Here is a 21,518-nt window from a genome sequence, read left to right on the forward strand (position 1 = left end):
AATAAAGCTAGAAATGATATAATAAATAACATTCAAGTTTATGCAACAGGAGGCAGAAACCAACTTTCAAAAGAGAGACTAGGCCAGAAATAATCTGGGAAATACAATGTGAAGACAAAAACTCAAATGTTCTTTGTCCAACATATTTCTTCAAAAAAACTCAAAAGATCTGTGCTTGAAATCAAAACATGTGGGGGCCTGTCACTTGATGACTGCTAAAAATTCTGTGTTTATTATATATCAAGGCAGTTCTGTATCCAAGAAAAGCACAATACTAAATATATCTCTTAATATGCTCTGTGACTTTTGGGGATTAGTCTTTTTTTTTTTTCCTTTGGCTCCATGGGAAACAGCCTCATTGGGGGGGGGGGGGGGGGGGGGGAGGGGGAGGGGGGAAGGAACTTGTTTAAACAAAAATTTGCTTAAAAAGTTCCTCCTGGGGCAATAGAGGCTTCAATTAAGTAAATTTTCTTCAAAAGCAATGTCAAAGAGAATACAGTATAAGAAAAAGAATCAGTGAAGCATATGACACAATTTTGATTCAGGAGACATTCATTCAGAAAATGCATTTAGTAGCCTATTCCTTTTATTTTTGCAAGACTGAAAGAGGTTTACGTGATCTGAGATCAAAGAGAAAACTAACGCCAAAAGGGCAATCCTGTAGCTCCCCCATTGCCTGCTGGGGTGACATGTGAGTATAGCTCATGAAAATGGGCGTCACCATGGGGAAACCACAGTTTGCACTTTTGTTCCAGCTGAAAGCAAGAAAACCATGTTTACTAGCTAAAGAAAAGCAGGAACAAGCCCTGTCAACGACTCCGTAGTTGGCTGAACAACCGAGACCCACCAGACATGTATGGCTCTTGACCTAGCTTCTGACAAAAACCAAATCTGCTCGGGCCAAGAACAACTAAACAGATTTGGGAGGGTTAAAGGTGAGAATGGAGCAAAACAAAAATGATCAAGAGATGCTACGATAAAACCATAACTCTCTCGGTTATTAGCCTCTTACTTATGAGAAACTGGTGATTTGTTACTTAGCCTGCTTAGCTTTTGTTTGGCTTGGAATCTGAGAAAATAAATGTTTCAATAAAATCAGTAGCTTCTGAGGGAGCTTCCTCCAACCTTTTTAGCTGGCTCTGTTGGAAACCTGTGGGGGCACAGAGGAAAATTCAGATTTCAAAGGGACCTGTTCCAAATTAGAAATTGCCATAGACACTTGCTACAGGTTCTCTTTGGGAGATGGAGGAGGCGGCGGCAGATCTAAAAATGAACTCGACCTTATTTGTGCCAGAACAAAGCATTAGTGGGGGTGGGGTAGGAGTAGGGGGAGGAAAGAATACTTAAAAAAACCTGCTAGTATGACAGACAACTTGAGAGAACTTCCTTAAGTGGGGCTGGGGGTGTGCAGGGGAACTTTTACAATATAGAGAATGATGGTGAGCCAAACCATTTCGGCTGTTTTCAGGTGAGACACCTATCATCCTACAAGTTTAGCAGCAATCAAACCAAACACGTCATTAAACAGAAAATATTCTGGAAAGGTGGTTAGTAGCTTTAATTTTCAAACACACACTTGTTTAGAAATCCCCTCTCATGGCTGCCAATGAAATGCTGGGAAAAACACACCACACACAGGGACTCTGTGAGTCTCAGAAGCCATAACACACCTCGTGGAACAAAGGACAAATATATGATTGGCACTGCAGGTTCCAGTTAAGAGGAGGAATCAACGGCGGGCAAGCCAGGAAACAGGCACGTTTGGAACTGGGAGACGTTACACTGCATGAGAATAAGGAGATCAGCTGACATCTGTTATTCTTCCTAATCTCAGGAGTGGAACCATTCAGGTCTAGTTTCAGTTACGTGCTAAAGCAGAGAGATCTAGTTACCAAGTTTAAAATGCCCTAGGATCCAGCCTAAGAAAACTCCATGTTACATGAGGTAAATATATATAAAGCACTTGGTATTGTGCCCATTGTGCAGGACATGGTTAATGAAAACTGGCCATAGTTTATTTTTATCAAAGTGTACTATACCTAGCAGGCACTCAAAATATATGTACTGATAAAGAATAAGATGAGGTTAACTAATTCCTGGAGGATAAGTTCCATCTAAAAAAATTTCTTCGAACTTCCACTTTAATAATACTTACTGGTACATATGTTCACCTTTCAGGTCTCAGCGAAGTGTTACCTCATCAGAGACAACTTCCCTGTCCACCTTATTTGGAGCAGATCCTTTTTATTAGCATGCCATACTATCTCCATAGCTTTTATAATAACTTATAATCATTTTATCAGTTTACTGGTTCACTGTTTCTCTCTTCCACTTGTCCCTACACTATATGCTTCCTGAAGGCAAGAACCACTTATCATCTTCCTACACAGTTACATTTCCTTTGTACTTGAGTTAAATCCATGATGTCAGAATTTATATTTGTTTATATTTATATAAACATATATATAAATTTTTATTTATATTTGTGGTTCTGTCTTGAGTGGAGTCATAATTAGGTCATCAGAGAAGAGTTCCTGATGTGTAAACATGACCTGTTTTTTCACAGAATAACTCCAATTTCCTTCATTTTTCCTCATAGAGTTCCCCTAATCTTCTAGTTAGTTTTACGTTTCCTTATCCAATGTGGAGTCTGAAACTAGATAAAGTATACTAATATAAGTTTGGTGAAAATCTGATCAATATTGACTATAATGACCTTACAATTCCTATAACAGATAGTTATGTTGCTATTTCTGAATAGGAGAAAAGTGTAGTTTAATAATTATATGGATCCTAACACAAATCCGAGCTTTACCGATTTACTAGTCTATAACTGCAAAGAAATTACTTAATTTCTCTAAACCTCAATTTTCTCTTTAAAATAAAAATTCCATACCCATAGACTTGTTTTGGGCTTCCCTTGTGGCTCAACTGGTAAAGAATCCGCCTACAATGCAGGAGACCTGGGTTCAGTCCCTGGGTTGGGAAGATGCCCTGGAGAAGGGAAAGGCTATCCACTCCAATATTCTGGCCTAGAGAATTCCATGGACTATACAGTCCATAGGGTCACAAAGAGTTGGACACGACTGAGCGACTTTCACATTCAGACTTGTTTTATAATTAAACTATCTTATATATATTATATGAACTATTCATTAAATGCCAGCCTCCCTTCCTTCCTTCCTGTATTTTACTTTTTTCCCCGACTACTCTTTCATCATTTTCACAAGCCCATTTTGAATTGTGATCATACTTTTCCACACTCTCTAGGTTCAGAAGATTAAAGAACCATACAATTTTGATGCTTGAGACATATAGGAACTTATACTCTTGGACAATTCAATAAACTTTTAAACAGTGATACAGTTCTTTCTAAAAGTGGGTAAAACAATGGAACCATGGGATGCAGAGAGGTAGTCCCAATCATATATTTTTGGATAAGTATGAGAAATGGAAACTAAAGATTCACAAGTAGAGATGGTTGCATATCTTCATGTTTACCAGCATGCAAAAGCATCTTAAACCTAAAGTTCTCTCATGCAATGGCATGCAAAACCAAACGCAGCACAGAAAGAAGAAAGAGGATCAGCGAAGAATGCAGGTTACAGGCAACCAACTGAAATAAGCTTCAAGTTCATACAAACCTCCAACATTAAATTGCTATGTCTGATATAAATGTTTTCACCATCTAGTCTCTCTCTCTTTTTCTGTGAAAATGAAAGAGGGAAAAACAGAAAAGCATAAAAAATTAAAATGTTGTTCTTGCGGGAAAAAACTGCAAATTGGCAAACCAAAAAAATATTCAAAATTAAATGTCGACAGCGAAGCATATGCCAACATGAAATGGTCACAGAACCACAAGGACACACAGAGAACATGATTACCAGCAGAGAATGGATGGCCTTGTTCATGAATGATGCGAGAATGCGATGATGTTATTTAAACAGACAGTGCTCCTGGCTTCATTGGCTTCTTACATAACAAGCTGTTTTATGTTCCTTTTTGAAGCTAAGCTGTTTGAGGGTTATCTTAAAACACATGACTTTAAGAAGTCTTGAATCTCTGTGTTCATGGAGTAGGGAAATGCTTTAAAACATTATTTAGCTTTTTGACATTGTTTCATATTTAGTAATACCGCAGTACATACATCTCTAATACCTTCCATAAGAAAGATCTAAGGACATTTTATACAGAGTCAGTCAATATTCTATTCAGTAAAAACATTCATCCCATTCCCTGGCTAAGAAGAGTGAGACACAGAACAGCCAAACCCATAATTATTAGCAATGCTGGGAGCTGCTGCTATGACGGTTTCCATGATGCTGTTGTTTAGTTGCTAAGTCGTGTCTGACTCTTTATGATCCCATAGACAGAAGCACGCCAGGCTTCCCCGTCATTCACGGACCCCCAGAGTTTACTCAAACTCAAGTCCATTGAGGATAAATACTGGATGCATATTGTTGATTCCAAGCATATGGTGCCACTGTGAAATAATTCTTATATAGTTTAAAGGATAGATTTGGCCTTCACTTATGTCATTGTATTTAAGAAGGTGTTTTCACACTGAAAAAGTTCATTTTAATGACATTTTTCAATATATAGTACAGGATTATAATTTCTTTAGTATACATATGTGTGTATATATATATGCATATATATACATTTGTGTGCATATATGTGTGTGTGTGTGTGTATACATCTGCTACTTGAAAGTATTCCCAGCTTAAGAGAAATCAATGAAAAGAATGGATCACTGTCTTTTTAATGCAATATGAAAGTCAGCAGGGATGATGGTAATATGATTTTGTGAAAGTGAAAAATAGCTAACCTTCCTCATTCTTATCAGATCTTCAGGTTTTTCTGCAAGCTTCTGTTTTGCCATTATTAAAAAAAAAGAAAGAAAAATGATAACATATTGGCTCACTGAAGTTTGTTTGAACTTTCATTATATATATATATATATAATTTTTTTTTTTTTTTAAGGAGCAGGGAAGACGGGAGAAGAAAAAATTGGGGAGGGAGGGAAAAAGCAACAAGTGGCCCGCTGGCACAAACCTGCGTTTGGTCACCGTTTGGGGTGGGTACTGTGACCTCGATGTGGGTTTTTTCCACCTACATTTAAGAAATAAAGTGGTAAAAACATTTCAGGTTAGTAGGTTTCTATGAATGGCAATATTTCCAAAACAGCCACATCCTTATGTGGTTGTGAAATAAACTGATATGATGCAATCGTACAGGGGGTGTTACAGGGAAGGACGCTGTTCTCAATCATAATCTGTCAGTTCACCAACACATTCTCAAGGCTGAAGAGGTAATATGGACAGCCAAAGGATCAAAAAAAAACTAAGGTAATTATTCTATTAATGAAGAAAACATGTTTCTACTTGTTTCGTAAAAAGTATTTACTAAAAATAATAATTTAGGCCTTAAAAAGTCATGTTTTCCTTTTTAAAAAATGATGTAGAAGTATTTTCAATGACGGTTAAAAAGAAATTTACAAAGATATCCATGTGTGACATACGTGACAGAAACAAAAAGAAAATCTTTACACTTAAAGCACACATAAAATAAACCACATATGACACCAAACAGGTAAATACAAAAAAATTCTGTTAGTTGATCAATCTACTTAAGGAAGCAGTTTAACCGTTGAGTTTATTAGACAGCAACACATCAAAATAAACTCAATGCAAATGTTACTGATGCATGCAGTTACTTTTAAGGCTGATTTATAAATAAGCACACACAGGGCTCAGCTGCAACATTCAACACACTGTACTCCCCTCTCCAGGGAGTGGGAGCCCATGTGTTCGGTGGATATGAAAGATTCATCCTTAGTAGTAGGAAGATAGTAACTAAGGCCTCCTGCTTAGCTTTGAAATACCTTTAGTAGCAGTCATTGTGTATGCCCCAAGTGGAGTAAGCATAAATTTAAAAAACAAGACTGTTAAGAGAAAGCATAATAGTAAGCAATGCCTAAAGCACTGGATATATCAAAATGAGAAAAATGTTTTTATTAAGGGTCAAATCAATCACTTTGTATCTTTACATTCTTCACAGCACTTCATTAATTTGTGATTTTGACATATTCTTTGTTTTTGGCTTCCAAGTGGCTTGCTGGATCCTAGTTCCCCAAGCAGGGGTGGAAACCTGGGCCCTCAGCAGTAAAAGCGCAGTCTTAACTGCTGGACTGTCAGGGAATTTCCTTGACATCTTCTTCTTGATCACATTTGGCAGCCTTACCTCAGAATATAATGTCATTGTGCTGTTTCCTCTGGGACTGAATATAAGGAACATAAGATGACAGCAAACTTTGTGACACTGTCAAATCATAAGCACATCTGGCTACAGCCCTTTTAACTGCTGGGGTAAGTAACAATTTGGGTTACTTCTGCTCTGAATCCCGGGAGACTTGCTGTGTGGCTGTTCACAAGTTATTTCACCTCTCTGAGTTTCAAGGTTTTTATTGATAGAATGGAGACAATATCTTCATAGAGTTGTAAGTGCTTAGCAAATGTAAGTTTTGAATTATTTGGTAAAGCTTAAATTACTTGTTTAAATGAATAATGACTTCTTGCTTGGGTCCTTAGCAATCCAACAGCAAGAAGTTGAGAGTCTCTATTTCAGTTTAAGAATGCAGACCAAGTAGTTCTGCGTATGCTCCTATAGAGAATATTAACTGAGATAAATCTGCACATGAGGAAAGGTACTGTCTCCACACCTGCAAAATAGGTCTTGTCAAATGACTCAAGATGCCAAAAAGCTCTCTCTATCTGGCACCAAATTAGTGTTAGGTAATAAGATTTCCACAATTACAGGGCTACTTTATTACTACTGCTGCTTTATATAGTAAATACAGCTTCAGGCAAATGCCATAATTAGTTTCTAACTGCTACAAATAAAATTAACTCAAGTCTTTGTTAGCTCTGTCACTATTAGTACAGTAATAGAAGGTGATCAGAAGTGGCTTTCAGTCTGATCTCAATACAAGTATCTGAAAATGTATTTATATAGAATTAACCAGCAAGAAGGCCCCCTACTGGCACCTAAGTGGTGAGCATATAACAGGAAGTGATCTCCCCACTCTGCTGAGGTCCCAAGAGCAAAGGGAACCTATTCATGAAGATACTTTTATCTGCCAGATAGGTGAAAGAACAAGGAAGTTAGCACAAAGCCAAAGGAATCTCGGCCACCAGAAAGACTCCCTTGCCACTTCCACTAATTCAACATTTTCAGTTAGCAATATAAATGGAAAGATAGTCAAAGTGCCAGGTGAGCTACCCTAACATTAAAAACTGAAGTAGTCTAGCATCAAAAAGGCACTGTTGCTAGTGAACCTCGTGGCCAATGTCAAGCACATTTGGCTAGATACAAAAATGCACACACTTAAACCATTCATTCAGTGTCCCCTACCTCTGGACTCAAGTTGGTCTCAAAGGACAGGGAGAACTATGTCACACTGAATACTTTTTTAATACAATCAAAACCGAGCCAGACTGGCCACGCTTTATAGATAAACTAGAAATTGAACTGGCTCCAAAAGAACAGAAATAATCAATCTATCTGCCAAGGTGAGAGCACTTACTAAGGTCTTACCCCATTTTACATTTCTTAACAGACATATAAAAATGTAGCTTTTCTTATAAAGAGTGTTTCTATTAATTTCTGTTGTCAACAGTGAGACTTGTATTTACTTTAATAAATCTGAACTGACACCTCAACTCCATCGCTGCTTTAAATGTATTTTTTAAAGCTCAGCAACATATAAAAGACTAGTTCAGGTACAGTTACTCCTGGGAAATCAACTAATGAAACTTATGATTTTTCAACAAAGTTCAGTGACTGTGGTACAATCAACTCAGAACTATAAAGAATTCAGTAGCATAACTTTCCTTACGGAATGGATCTTCTTTTTATAAAGTTAGTTAAGATTTGAACAACCACATATATGTGCTTCATATAGTATCTGGATATTCTTTGGGCACGTTACACATATATCCATTTTAGGAAATCAAATTATATTTTAATCATACTAGCTGAGCTTACTCTTAGAAAGGAATGTGGAGATTCCTTCTGGATGAGTAAAAATTATTTTTAAAAGCAGATGATCACAGTGCTGGTGAGTTTTACAGGCTCAGTTTTTAAAATTTAAGTTGGGTAAAGCTGTGTGTCACCTGAAAACATCTGGGAGAGCTTACAGTCTTCATGACATAATTCTTTGAAAATATTTTACAGGTCTACAGGGAGTTACCTTGTTTCAGAAAGAGTGAGGAAGAAATAACTTCGTTAGGATTCAACAAAAACCAGTGCTTTGAGAACCCTCCTGGTCAAGGAGTCAACACCTCTGAACCAAAACGTGAGCAAGCTGGACCTCTGGGCTTACGACATACCTTCCACGCTTCCGTGGGCTCTGGCTCTGCTTCCTCAGGCGGCGCCTCTTCCGGCTTCACTTCCAGCTGCACTGCTTCCGTCTGCGCTTTCTGGACAGGCGCACCTGGGGCACCGCCTTCTGCGGCTTGACTCGGAGCAATGGCGGGGGCAGAGGTGGGCCGGGGACTTCGGTCTGCTGACTCAACGGCCGCTGCTGCATGAAAGAAAGTGAAAGGGAAGTGAAGGCGAGAGTCGCTGTACCACCTTCACAGCCACCGGGCAAAAGAACTGTCGCTTCAGGACACATATGAGGGTTACAGTGTCCAGTGGCTAACATACAGAAGGTAAAAAAATGAATTCTTAGTGTTCTGGCAGGAGACCAAGGGCTTTAATGGACACAAAAGTTAGAAGAACCCTGACAGAAAAGCTAAAAACTCCTGATGATGATCATATTCTATCAAGGGTGGGATCGGAGGCAGGACAGGGGGTGAATGTGGAAAGCAAAATACGAAAAAAAAAAAAAAATGAAAAGCTCATTTTATTAAAAAGTTGGCAAGATTGTTTAACCTTGTAATCTATTAGCTTCAAGAACTTGCAAGGTAGTCTATGAAGGAGAAAAAGGGTTAATTAAGTCTGATTTCTTTCAGGAAGACTTTTTGAAATAAAGATGCATTTATTTATAGGTGATTTCAGTAACCTAAAAATATATTCTAGAAAAGAGGATTAAGTCTGATGTTTCTGTTAAGCCTCCTTGGAATGATTACAAAATAACTTGGAATGATTACAAAATAACTTGGGATAAAGGAATCTTCTTATAAGACATGTACAATTTTTGATGGTTATTTAAGAACAAATCTTTGAACCAGACACTTTCCTTTTTAACTTTTTCATTAAAAAGTAAAATTCAATCCATTCAGCTAGTTTATGTCTTCTGGCTGTGGCATTTAATCCATTTGTGGAATACTCTCTGACATAAATTGCAGCAAGATATTTTTTGCTCCACTTCCAAGAATAATGAAAATAAAAACAAAAATAAACCAACAGAACCTAATTAAACTTAAAGCTTTTTCGCAGCAAAGAAAACTATAAACAAAACAAAAAGACGATCCACAGAATGGGAGAGAATATTTGCAAACAAAGTGACCGACGAGGGATTAATTTCCAAAATACACAAACAGCTTATGCAGCTCAATATCAAAAAAACAAACAACCCAATCAAAAAAAACGGGTGGAAGATCTAAATAGGCATTTCTCCAAAGAAGATATGCAGATGACCAAGAGGCGCATGAAAAAATGCTCAACATCACTAATTATTAGAGAAATGCAATTCAAAACTACAATGAGGTATCACATCAGTCAGAAGAGCCATCATCAAAAAAGTCTACAAACAATAAATGCTACAGAGAGTGTGGAGAAAGGGAGCCCTTCTACACTGCTGGTGGGAATGTAAATTGGTACAGCCACTATGGAGAACAGTATGCATGTCCCTTAAAACACTAAAAACGGAGCTACCATATGATCCAGCCATTCCAACCCTGGGCATATATCTGGAGAAAATCATAACTCAAAAAGTTACATGCACCCTAATATTCACTGCAGCATCATTTACAACAGCCAGGGCATGGAGGCGACCTAAATGCCCATCAGTGGATGAATGAATGAATGAAGAAGATGTGGTACGTATATACAATGGAATATTACTCATCCATAGAAAAGAACAAGACAATGCCACTTGCAAGGACACAGATGGACCTAGAGATTGTCATACTGTGTGAATTAAGTCAGACAGAAAAGACCAATATCATGTGTTACCACTCATATGTGGAATATTAAGAAAAACAGTGTTATTGTGTTGGCTAAAAAGTTTGTTGAGGTTTTTCCTCAACACATGAAAAGATGTTTTTTGGCCAACCCAACACAAATGAGCTTATTTACAAAACAGAAATAGACTGACAGATGTAGAAAACAAACTTACGGCTACCAAAGGGGAAAGGGGTGGAGAGGAATAAATTGGGAGACTGGACTGACATATACATACTACTACATACAAAATAGATAACTAATAAGAACCTGCTGTATAGCACAGGGAATTCTACTCAATAGGCTGTAATGACCTATTGGGAAAGCAATCTAGAAAGAATGGAGATAGATAGATATATTATATATATATATATATATATATCTCAAGTATATATATACACTTGATTCACTGTGCTGTACAGCAGAAACTAACACGTAAATCAACTACACTCCAATAAAAGTTAATTTAAAAAATAAAATAAATTCAAAACCTTTGGTCTTTAGTCCTTAAAATAATCAAAACAACACTTTGAGTTCTACCCTACTCTCTTCCAGAGTCTTATCAACCTGCATCATCACTCCCATTCTCTAATATATTTAGAGCAGTAGTTCTCAATCAGGGGTGATTTTGTCCCCCAGTCCATGAACATTTGGCAATATCTGGAGACATTTTTGGTTGTCACAACTGAGGAGAGAAGTAGGAAGGGGTACTGGCTCTAGTGTGTACAGAATAAGCTTGCTGGTTCAGTTCAGTTCAGTTCAATTCAGTCACTTAGTCGTGTCCGACTCTTTGTGACCCCATGAACCACAGCACACCAGGCCTCCCAACTCCCGGAGTCCATCCAAACCCATGTGCATTGCGTTGGTGATGCCATCCAACCATCTCATCCTCGGTTGTACCCTTCTCCTCCTGCCTTCAATCTTTCCCAACATCAGGGTCTTTTCCAATGAGTCAGCTCTTCACATCAGGTGGCCAAAGTATTGGGACTTCAGCTTCAACATCAGTCTTCCAAAAAACACTCAGGACTGATTTCCCTTAGGAAGGACTGGTTGGATCTCCTTGCAGTAAAAGGGACTCTCAAGAGTCTTCTCCAACACCACAGTTCGAAAGCATCAATTCTTCTGTGCTCAGCTTTCTTTATAGTCCAACTCTAACATCCATACATGACCACTGGAAAAACCATAGCCCTGACTAGACGGACCTTTGTTGACAAAGTAATGTCTCTGCTTTTTAATACGCTGTGTTATTGGTCATAACTTTCCTTCCAAGGAGTAAGTGTCTTTTAATTTCATGGCTGCAATCACCAACTGCAGTGCTTTTGGAGCCCAGAAGAATAAAGTCAGCCATTGGTTCCACTGTTTCCCCATCTATTTCCCATGAAGTGATGGGACCAGATGCCATGATCTTTGTTTTCTGAATGTTGAGCTTTAAGCCGACTTTTTCACTCTCCTCTTTCACTTTCATCAAGAGGCTCTTTAGTTCTTCTTCGCTTTCTGCCATAAGGGTGGTGTCATCTGTGTGTCTGAGGTTATTGATATTTCTGCCGCCAGTCTTGATTCCAGCTTGTGCTTCATCCAGACCAGCATTTCTCATGATGTCCTCTGCATATAAGTTAAATAAGCAGGGTGACCATATACAGCCTTGACGTACTCCTTTTCCTATTTGGAACCAATCTGTTGTTCCATGTCCAGTTCTAACTGTTGCTTCCTTACCTGCATACAAGCTTCTCAAGAGGCAGGTCAGGTGGTCTAGTATTCCCATCTCTTTCAGAATTTTCCACAGTTGATTGTGATCCACACAGTCAAAGGCTTTGGCATAGTCAATAAAGCAGAAATAGATGTTTTCTGGAACTCTCTTGCTTTTTTGATGGTCCAGTGGACATTGGCAATTTGATCTCTGGCTCCTCTGCCTTTTCTAAAACCAGCTTGAACATCTGGAAGTTCACGGTTCACGTATTGCTGAAGCCTGGCTTGGAGAATTTTGAGCATTACTTTACCAGTGTGTGAGATGAGTACAATTGTGCGGTAGTTTGAGCATTCTATGGCCTTTCTTTGGGATTGGAATGAAAACGGACCTTTTCCAGTCCTGTGGCCACTGCTGACTTTTCCAAATTTGCTGGCATATTGAGTGCAGCACTTTCACAGCATCATCTTTCAGGATTTGAAACAGCTCAACTGGAATTCCATCACCTCCACTAGCTTTGTTCATAGTGATGCTTCCTAAGGCCCACTTGACTTCACATTCCAGGATGTCTGGCTCTAGGTGGGTGATCACACCATTGTGATTATCTGGGTCCTGAAGATCTTTTTTGTACAGTTTTTCTGTGTATTCTTGCCACCTCTTCTTAATATCTTCTGCTTCTGTTAGGTCCATGACATTTCTGTCCTTTATCGAGCCCATCTTTGCATGAAATGTTCCCTTGGTATCTCTAACTTTCTTGAAGAGAGCTCTAGGCTTTCCTATTGTTTTCCTCTATTTCTTTGCATTGATCGCTAGGTTAATTAACCCTAATTTAGGGCAAAGACTATATATAGATTGCTTTACAGGGAATATACAATATATGCTTACGACAAAAGCTTGATCTTCTCACAGAGTTAAGAGCTGTTTTGGTTTGGATTACTGGGCATCTAAGTTTCACATCACTCACTTAAAAACAATCACTCATACTCTTTTTATGATGTTTATCTTCATTCTTTTAGGAACTAAAAGAGGACATACACACACTTTGTAGTAAGAGCTCACTGGCAATGTTTAGGAATGCAGTGTGTTTCCATATGATTTCATAGTTCTGATCATTAACCTTCATGTGCTGAGACTTAAAATCTTAATTAAATTACATGGAAATCTGTATAATTTTTATCACATACTTTCCAGCATTCTTAAGTTGAGTATACCAAATTTAACTTTTCCTAATAAATCTAGACTCATAAGCAATAAAAATTAGGTAAAATAAAAGGAATTCCATGAATCAGGACAGATTAAAAAATTGAAATTTACAAGTATGTCATATACACAACACCAAAAAAGAAATGCTTGATGTACTGTAATGAGCTCTAGAGAAAGAAATCACTCTTCAGGGGATACACAGGAAAAAAAAAAAACAACAGAAACCCAAGGATCTAATTTATCTTTCAGTAAAAACTCTGTAGCCTCTTGCAAGTCCCTGCTCCTCATGGGTGCTCTAAGCCCATCAATGCAAGAATGGCAGATGGCAGACCAAATCTAACAACACAGGGGAATGTGACAAAATATTTTGCTCACAGTTGTGTTAAAGTATCATTATACATGTGTATTCACACCTCCTCTCAAAGAATTAATTCGACTCTGTCTGGCATCAGAGAAGCACAGCCCATTCTTTCACCATGTGTTATTCTGCCACTTGCATTTGGTTTCAATCCAACACTAATATTGCAGAGCCAAATGATTTAAGTTTTCAGTATTCCTAGCCCTGGCAATCTGTGCTGTATGTGGAAAAGTAGGTATAAGTGTGGTAACTGGCAGTTAGAAACAGAGGCGGAAAGTTGTATCATTTGCAAAATACGGAAGATATTAACTCTATGGGAAGTTCAGCTCAGCTGCTCAGTCGTGTCTGACTCTGTGACCCCATGGACGGCAGCATGCCAGGCTTCCCTGTCCATCACCAACTTCTAGAGCTTGCTCAAACTCATGTCTATTGAGTTGGTGATGCCATCCAACTATTTCATCCTCTGTCCTCCCCTTCTCCTCCCACCTTCAATCGTTCTCAGCATCAGCATCTTTTCCAATGAGTCAGTTCTTCGCATACAGGTGGCTAAAGTATTGGAGCTTCAGTCCTTTCTATGAATATTCAGGATTGATTTCCTTTAGGATTGACTGGTTGGATCTCCTTGCAGTCCAAGGGACTCTCAAGAGTCTTCTCCAACATCACAGTTCAAAAGCATCAGTAGTTTGGTGCTCAGCTTTCTTTATGGTCCAACTCTCACATACATACAAGACTACTGGAAAAACCATAGCTTTGACTAGATGGAGCTTTGTTGGGAAAGTAATGTCTCTGCTTTTTAATATGCTATCTACGTTGGTCATAATTTTTCTTCCAAGGAGCAAGCATCTTTTAACTTCATGGCTGCAGTCACCAGCTGCAGTGATTTTGGAGCCCAAGAAAATAAAGTCTCTCACTGTTTCTATTGTTTCCCCATCTATTTCCCCAACTCTATGGGAAAGCTGGATATAAAAATACATTAGAAATCCTAAATATTAGTAACTTTAAAGTCATACCTAGATCTTTGTATTTTTTTCTTACAGGTTAATATTATCTCAAGAGTTGGTGCTACTGCTGCTAAGTCGCTTCAGTCGTGTCCGACTCTGTGTGACCCCATAGATGGCAGCCCACCGGGCTCCCCCGTCCCTGGGATTCTCCAGGCAAGAACACTGGAGTGGGTTGCCAATTCCTTCTCCAGTGCATGAAAGTGAAAAGTGAAAGTGAAGTCGCTCAGTCGTGTCCAACCCTCAGCGACCCCATGGATTGCAGCCTTCCAGGCTCCTCTGTCCATGGGATTTTCCAGGCAAGAGTACTGGAGTGGGGTGCCATTGCCTTCTCCGATTTCAAGAGTATGTTGAGCAAAAACTTAACTATGTACACACTGATATGCAATTCAAGCGTAAAATATCACCTGGGACCTCTGGAGAGAAGTAAACTCCTTTTCTCCATAAAAAGGCTATAAAAAGTATGGATCACAACAGAGAATCACAGTAGTGACTGCGGTTCTTGTCTTTTTATCGTTTTACTTTTCTTGTTTTTTTTAAGCAACTTGAGATATAAGTCACGTACTATAAAATTCACCCACTTACTTAAACTGTATAATTCAATGCTTTTTCATATATTCAGTGTTGGAGGTAGTGATTACTTTTTAAGATATTCTGGCTTTTCAGTTTTATGAGTTCACTTGTTAGCTATTAAAAGATTTTGGTGCATATATAGAGAACACTTAACTCTAAAAATTGAACTATCTCCCATTTCTGAAGCTCTAGACAAAGAAGAGTCCTGGTTGTGATCAGTGTGTGGGCCCATTAACTCCAGTATTATATTGCTCTTATCTGACAACAATAGAATCGAATTATTTATTAGAGCAGTGAAGAGTAAAACTCAAAACGATCATCCTGAGTAAACGGAGTCTTACATTCTAGTTCTAGCTCTGTTACTAGCCCAATTTCTGCTAGGATGGCACAGGTACAATGGGTATGCAATGGGTCAGTGGTTCCAGTATCAGAGGAGCACGATTCATCTTTGGATCTTGAAGAGATGAACAAAAAAACCCAGCTGACGCTCATCTCCACCACAGACAGATGTGGTATCTAAGAGTGAAGCTTGGGCATTTGTTTTGTTTTAAAGCTCCAAAGATGACATGGATGTATTTATTCCCCTGGCAAGAATCACTGCCACCACTACTCACAGGATGGACAGGGGTTGGTGTGTGAACCTAGGAAGTTATATGACTGTCTTGTGCCCCAGTTTACTCAATAGTAAAACAAGAATTCCTAAACGTTTTTTGTCCACTGGATTGTTGGCACTAAATAGGAATATATAGAAATGGTTTTAAAAATCAAAAAAAAAATGCAACAAAAATATAAGCTGAAAAATCCTTGTCATCATTATTAAGCATATTCCTGTGACCTCCTACTCTATCATATAAATTGTGATCTGGATCAGTTTTAGTTATTTAGCTGGTGAAGCAGATGCTCTGAGCACCAGATATAACAAAACAGAAAGGGAATGTTCATTAAAATGAGGTCTCTGATAAAGTAATACTTATTAAAGTTTCCCTAATACACCATCTTGAGCTTAGAGGCTTATATTAATTTTTTTTAAAAAAGGAAGGCCTAATAGGGGAAAGTCTCTCTATTAAGAAGAATGGAAAAGGATCCGGGAAAAGGAGGAAAAATAGTTTTTATAGACACGTTTTCAAATTCTTATACTGAGCAGACAGTACATAGAGAAACAGAAGACATTTGAAAACAGAACTACAAAAAGTGTCCTACTCAGTTTACATGCAATTTAGATGTTTAAAAGATAATATATATAAAACATTTAGAACAGTACCTAGAGTGTACTAAGTGCTCAATGAACTGCCTAATGAAACCTCGTATCCTTCCTCTCCTACAGAAAAGAAGTTATCCTGGTGAAGGATGAAAAACATGGCTCTGGCAGAACAGGTTTAGATATTCTTAACTCCGTCACTGACCATGTGACGTTAGGCAAGGCACTTCAATTTAAGGTTTAGAATTTAATGATGATGAAAGAATAAACATCGGTGGATATTCTCTTAAGGAATTAGAAAAAGAACAGTTCAAACAAAGTAAAAAGAAAATAATAAAAATACTAGCTGGCAAAAACTAAATTAAAAAGATATGACAGGAAGAAAACAAAACCCACAACTGGTTCTTTGGAAAGATGAATAAAATTAACAGATCAGTTGCAAGCTTGTTTAAAAAAAAAAAAAATAGGGATAGGTGTATAACACCCATATGAGGAACACAAAAGGGGACACTGCTGTAGATCTTACAAATATTAAAAAGATACAACTTGAAAATTTAGATGGATTGGGCGTTTCCTAGAAAAAGCACAAATACCAATTACCAAAACTGAAACAAGAAGTAGAACATCTTCACAGTCCTTTCTAATAAAGACAATGAATCTGGGAGCAAAGACCCTGCCACAGAGGGATCTTTAGAACCAGCTGGCTAGAATTTATAGGTGCATTCTTCCCAAACGTTAAGGAAGAGATAATACCAATCTTACCCAAACGCTTCCAGGGAGCAGAAAGAGGGGATACTTCTCAATTTACTTTGAGGCCAGTATGAACTTGATACTAAAACCTGACAACATTTACAAGAAAGGAAAATTACAGGTCTATCTCTCTCATGAATATCATTGCAGAAAGCCTTAAATGACATAAGAAGAACATATTATGATCAAATTGAGTTTACCTCAAGAATGCCAAGAAGGCTTAACAATGGAAAGTCAATCAGTGTAAGCCATCATGTAACATAAAGAAGGAGAAAAACCCTATTACTATATCAACTAATGAAGTGAAAAGCATTTGATAAAAGTCACCATTCATTCATGATAAAAACTCTCAGAAGTTTCCTTCTCTGATAAGAGGTAGCTACGTAAAACCCAGAGCAAACATCACACTTAATGATGAAATACTGATGCTTTCTCCCTGAGATTGAGACTAAGACAAGAGTATATAACAAATATCCACATATTAATAAGACAGGTAGCCCAATAAAAATACAAGCAAAAGATCTGAACAGGTGCTTCAAAAATAATGATATGCAAGTAGCTATAAATTATGAAAAGGTACTTAAGTTCATTAGTCATCAGGATATGAGTGAAAACTTCTTTATGGTCAAAAAAGTTCATTTGGGTTTTTCTATAATATCTTACAGATGTTCCCCCTAAGAACACAGTGTATAACTTAATAAGAACTAGCCAATATTAGTCAATAGAGATATCAAGGTTTTTTAAAATCTTGAACTATGAGGTTTCTACAGCCAGAAAAAGAAAAACAGTCAACATGTGATTTCTACAAGTAATTGAAGAGTCTTTCTAAGTAAAACTTTCTAAATTGGTCAAAGTACCAAAGCTCAATAACCCTTGAACTGTTGGTTATTTTGCTATTAGAGAGAAAAGATACATCAGGCATAATATCTATATAACAATGAAATTTCATTAAGTGGAAAATGCCATGGAATATGGTATTGGATAGACATGGGTTTCTGTTTAAGCTATCTGTGAGATCTTGAACAAGCTGCTTAAATTTTCCAATTACAGTTTTCTCACTGAAAAATGGGGATAAAATAATGGGAATGATAGCTCTCCAAAACTAAAGTAAACTGGAGGTAGGGTGATTTATTGGACAAGAAGGCGATGCCTGATATTGTTATAAGACTATGGCAGGACTTCCCTTGTTAAGAGAAGAATCTGGTTGAGAATCCAAGTGCAATGCAGGGGACATGGGTTTCATCCCTGGTTCAGAAAGATTCCACATGCCATGGGGCAACTAAGCCATGTGCCACAATTACTGAGCCTGCATGCTACAACTACTGAAGCCTTTGAAACTAGAGCCTGTGCTCAGCAACAAGAGAAGCTACTGCAATGAAAAGGCCGTGCACTGCAATGAACAGTAACCCCCACTAAATACAACCAGAGAAAGCCCGTGCAGAGCAATGAAGACCAAGCGCAACCAAAAATTAAATAAATTCAATTTTTAAAATTAAATAAATTCAATTTTTAAAATTAAATTCAATTTTTAAAATTAAATAAATTCAATTTTTAAAATTAAATTCAATTTTTAAAATTAAATAAATTCTTATTTTTAAATAAGAATATGGCAGACATGAGGACTGAGTCTTCATAACTTAGACTTAACATGTCCAACTCTGCTCCTCTCTCAGACTTTCCCACTGTACTAAATGATCAAGCCTAGGGAAAATCTTGATTTTCTTTTCCTTACCATCTCCAACACTTAATTTACCAGTAATCCTGTCAGGCCTGGCTTTTGAATTATATCCCTGATCAGTTTTCACTCTCTTTAATGCCAATACTCAAGTCCTAGCTGCTGCCATCTCTCAGGCAAATCCAGCAACAGACTTCACCATTATTCTGCTTTTCTACCCCTGGAGTGGAGTAGATCTTTGCACTAGCCACATGTGTCTATTTAAATTTAGTTTAAAATTATTTTCTCAGTTTCATAGCCACATTTCAGGTTCATAATGGCCACAGGTGGCTACTGGCTATCAAACTGGATGTCACAAAATAGAAGAATTTCATCAGCACAGAAAGTTCTATGGGACGGCACTGATCTAGACACCTGCCAAGCTCACTCCAACCTCCAGGGCTTCATACTCACTACTCTCTCTTCAAGAATGTTCTTCCCCCAGATTTATTTATTTAACCTCATAATTCAGGTTTCAGTTCAGATGAAGCTCCTCAGAGAAACCTTCTGAATTTAGATTGGACCACTCAGTCTGACTTATTAGAAAAGACCCCAAAGCTGGGAAAGATAGAGGGCAGGAGGAAAAGGGGACAACAGAGGGTGAGATGGTCGGATGGCATCACCAACTCAATGGACATGAGTTTTAAGCAAATTCTGGGATATGGTGAAGGTCAAGGAAGCCTGGCGTGCTGCAGTTCACGGGGTCACAAAGAGTTGGACACAACTGAGCAACTGAACAACAATTTAGCCTGAAGCAGCTTCTCAACTGTCCCGTCCCCAGACACTCTCCCTCCTATTACTCCGTTTTGTTTTCTTTATAGCACTTATCACTCTCCCAACTTGTTTTATTTTTTTTCTGTTTCTACCCATGAAACATAAGCCCCATGAGAGCAGGACCATGTTTGTATGTTCACACCTGTATCCCCAGTAACTAGAATAATACCTGACACACAGAAATTTACAACAAATTGTTGAACAAAGCAGTAAATGAGTTAAGTATCCAACAACCAACATGTACTCCAACCCACTTACCTGCTATCATATCTTGAGAAAAATTATTTAATCTCTGAGCTTAATTTCTGTGTGTGTGTTATTCACTCAGTGGTCTCCAACTCTTTGTGACTCCATAGACTATAGCCTGCCAGGCGCCTCTGTCCAAGGAATTCTCCAGGCAAGAATACTGGAGTGGGTTGCCATTTCCTTCTCCAGAGAATCTTCCTGACCCAGGGATCAAACTTGGGTCTCCTGCATTGCAGGTGGATTCCTTATCATCTGAGCCACCAGGGAACTTAATTCTTAGTGTTATCATGGAGAGTAAATAAATCAAAGACTACAATCTGCCTTGTAGAGAAACACCAGAAAGAAAGAAACTTGATGTGCAGTACAGAAACAAAAGTTCTACTGCTTGGATAATTTCCCAGTGTGGCTAACCCATTCCTGATTCCTCTAAAGTAAGTTAGGTGTTTCTGAAATATGTTCCCACAATGCAACAAACCAGAATTCAGGAGCATAGTTCTGGATAATAATTAACAAAATAATAATTCTGTGGCCAGAACATTAACAATATCTTAATGATACTTAATATTTTAGTATCAATTACTAAGTGCCAACCACTGTGCTAACCATATCATCTCATTTAGTTCTCATGAAAATTCAAGGTAATATTATAGTCTCATCATACCCACTTTATGAATGAGAAAACTCAGACAAACAGATTAAGTAACTCATTCAAGAAGATAGATCATAAATGTAGTGGCCGAGACTGGGAACCAGGTCTGATTCTATAACCCAAACCTTTAACTACTGTAACATGCATCTTGCTTTTACAGTGGACAGCAGAGAGCTGCAATCAGCAATACTCTATTTTGCTTACTGCCTTCTGAACTTTCATTTATTAGCCACCTCTTTTTAGCGGCATAAAGAACTGAATATGGCTTGGGAATTCCCTGGATTGTCAGTGGTTAGGACTCGGCACTTTCACTGCTGGGGCCTGGGTTCAATCCCTGGTCAGGGAACTAAGATCCTGCATACCATGCGGCACAGCCAGGGAAAAAAAAAGAAGAACTGAATATGGCTTATTACCTCATTTTATTAATGCTAATGCTCTAAAATCCTTAAGACTAAGAAAAACTGAAACATCTTCTGTCGGTATATACAATCATGAAACATTTATTTCCTCTTCCTTTTATTTAAACAAAATTTGGAGACTCCAATAATATGATTGTTTTTTCTGTCTATAATTGACACATGACAAATATCCTAAACTTTTTCAATGATTGCCATTGAGGCAGACCCTCTCCTTCTTTTCTACTTGAAAAATAACTATTTAAGAATGTCCAAGAGAGCATTAGTGTAGTATTTTACATTAGGTTTCTCCTTGTGGCAGAGAATTTTGAATTCTAATTCTAGTGGTATTTAACCCACACCCACCGCTACTTGGCAGTGGGACCCTGATCTAGTTACTACTCCCTCTGAACCTTTTTTCTTTTTTTATTGAGGTGATTTCACTAAAGTATACAATTAGTAAGATCCTTTTCATTTTCCACTGACATTCTTTGATTCTCTTATAGATAACCGTACTTTCTTTGCACCTGATCACATCCGAAAACCACATTTCCTTTATCTCTCTCTAAAGAGTTAGGATGACAAGAAATCATTAATTCTCAGTACAAACCTCCATCAAGGCTTCGGGATGCCCGTTTGCTTGCTGTGCGCTCAAAGTGTGGGGCAGGTCTGTCAATCAGAGCACTAGCTTGCCTGGTCTGAGCTTGAGTTCGGCCACTGTATCGGAATTTGGATCCCAGGGCGAGAAATTTGCTTTTAGGAATGGTGTCTGTAGATGTCAGTCTGGAGGGGAAAAACATAATAAT

At 38.0% G+C, this 21,518-nt stretch overlaps 1 protein-coding gene across 50 annotated transcripts in view; it reads right to left on the reverse strand.

Annotated features, from left to right (window-relative positions):
- The window catches only part of EPB41 (erythrocyte membrane protein band 4.1), a 184,682-nt gene that overhangs the window by 39,803 nt on the left and 123,361 nt on the right, over positions 1–21,518 (reverse strand). For 20 of the 50 annotated variants that reach the window (XM_060411408.1, XM_060411384.1, XM_060411405.1 and 17 more), the window contains exons 11-13: positions 21,323–21,495; positions 8,391–8,584; positions 3,645–3,707 (exon numbers count right to left, since the gene is read on the reverse strand). In XM_060411408.1, coding sequence (XP_060267391.1) covers positions 3,645–3,707; positions 8,391–8,584; positions 21,323–21,495 — 430 coding nt within the window. Of the gene's footprint in view, positions 1–3,644; positions 3,708–4,828; positions 4,871–5,055; positions 5,113–8,390; positions 8,585–21,322; positions 21,496–21,518 lie in introns of all 50 variants that reach the window. The other 30 variants (XM_060411393.1, XM_060411412.1, XM_060411388.1 and 27 more) reach the window with 3 other exon arrangements.

The sequence above is a fragment of the Ovis aries genome, chromosome 2 (genome assembly GCF_016772045.2).
Source record: "Ovis aries strain OAR_USU_Benz2616 breed Rambouillet chromosome 2, ARS-UI_Ramb_v3.0, whole genome shotgun sequence".
NCBI lineage: Eukaryota > Metazoa > Chordata > Mammalia > Artiodactyla > Bovidae > Ovis > Ovis aries.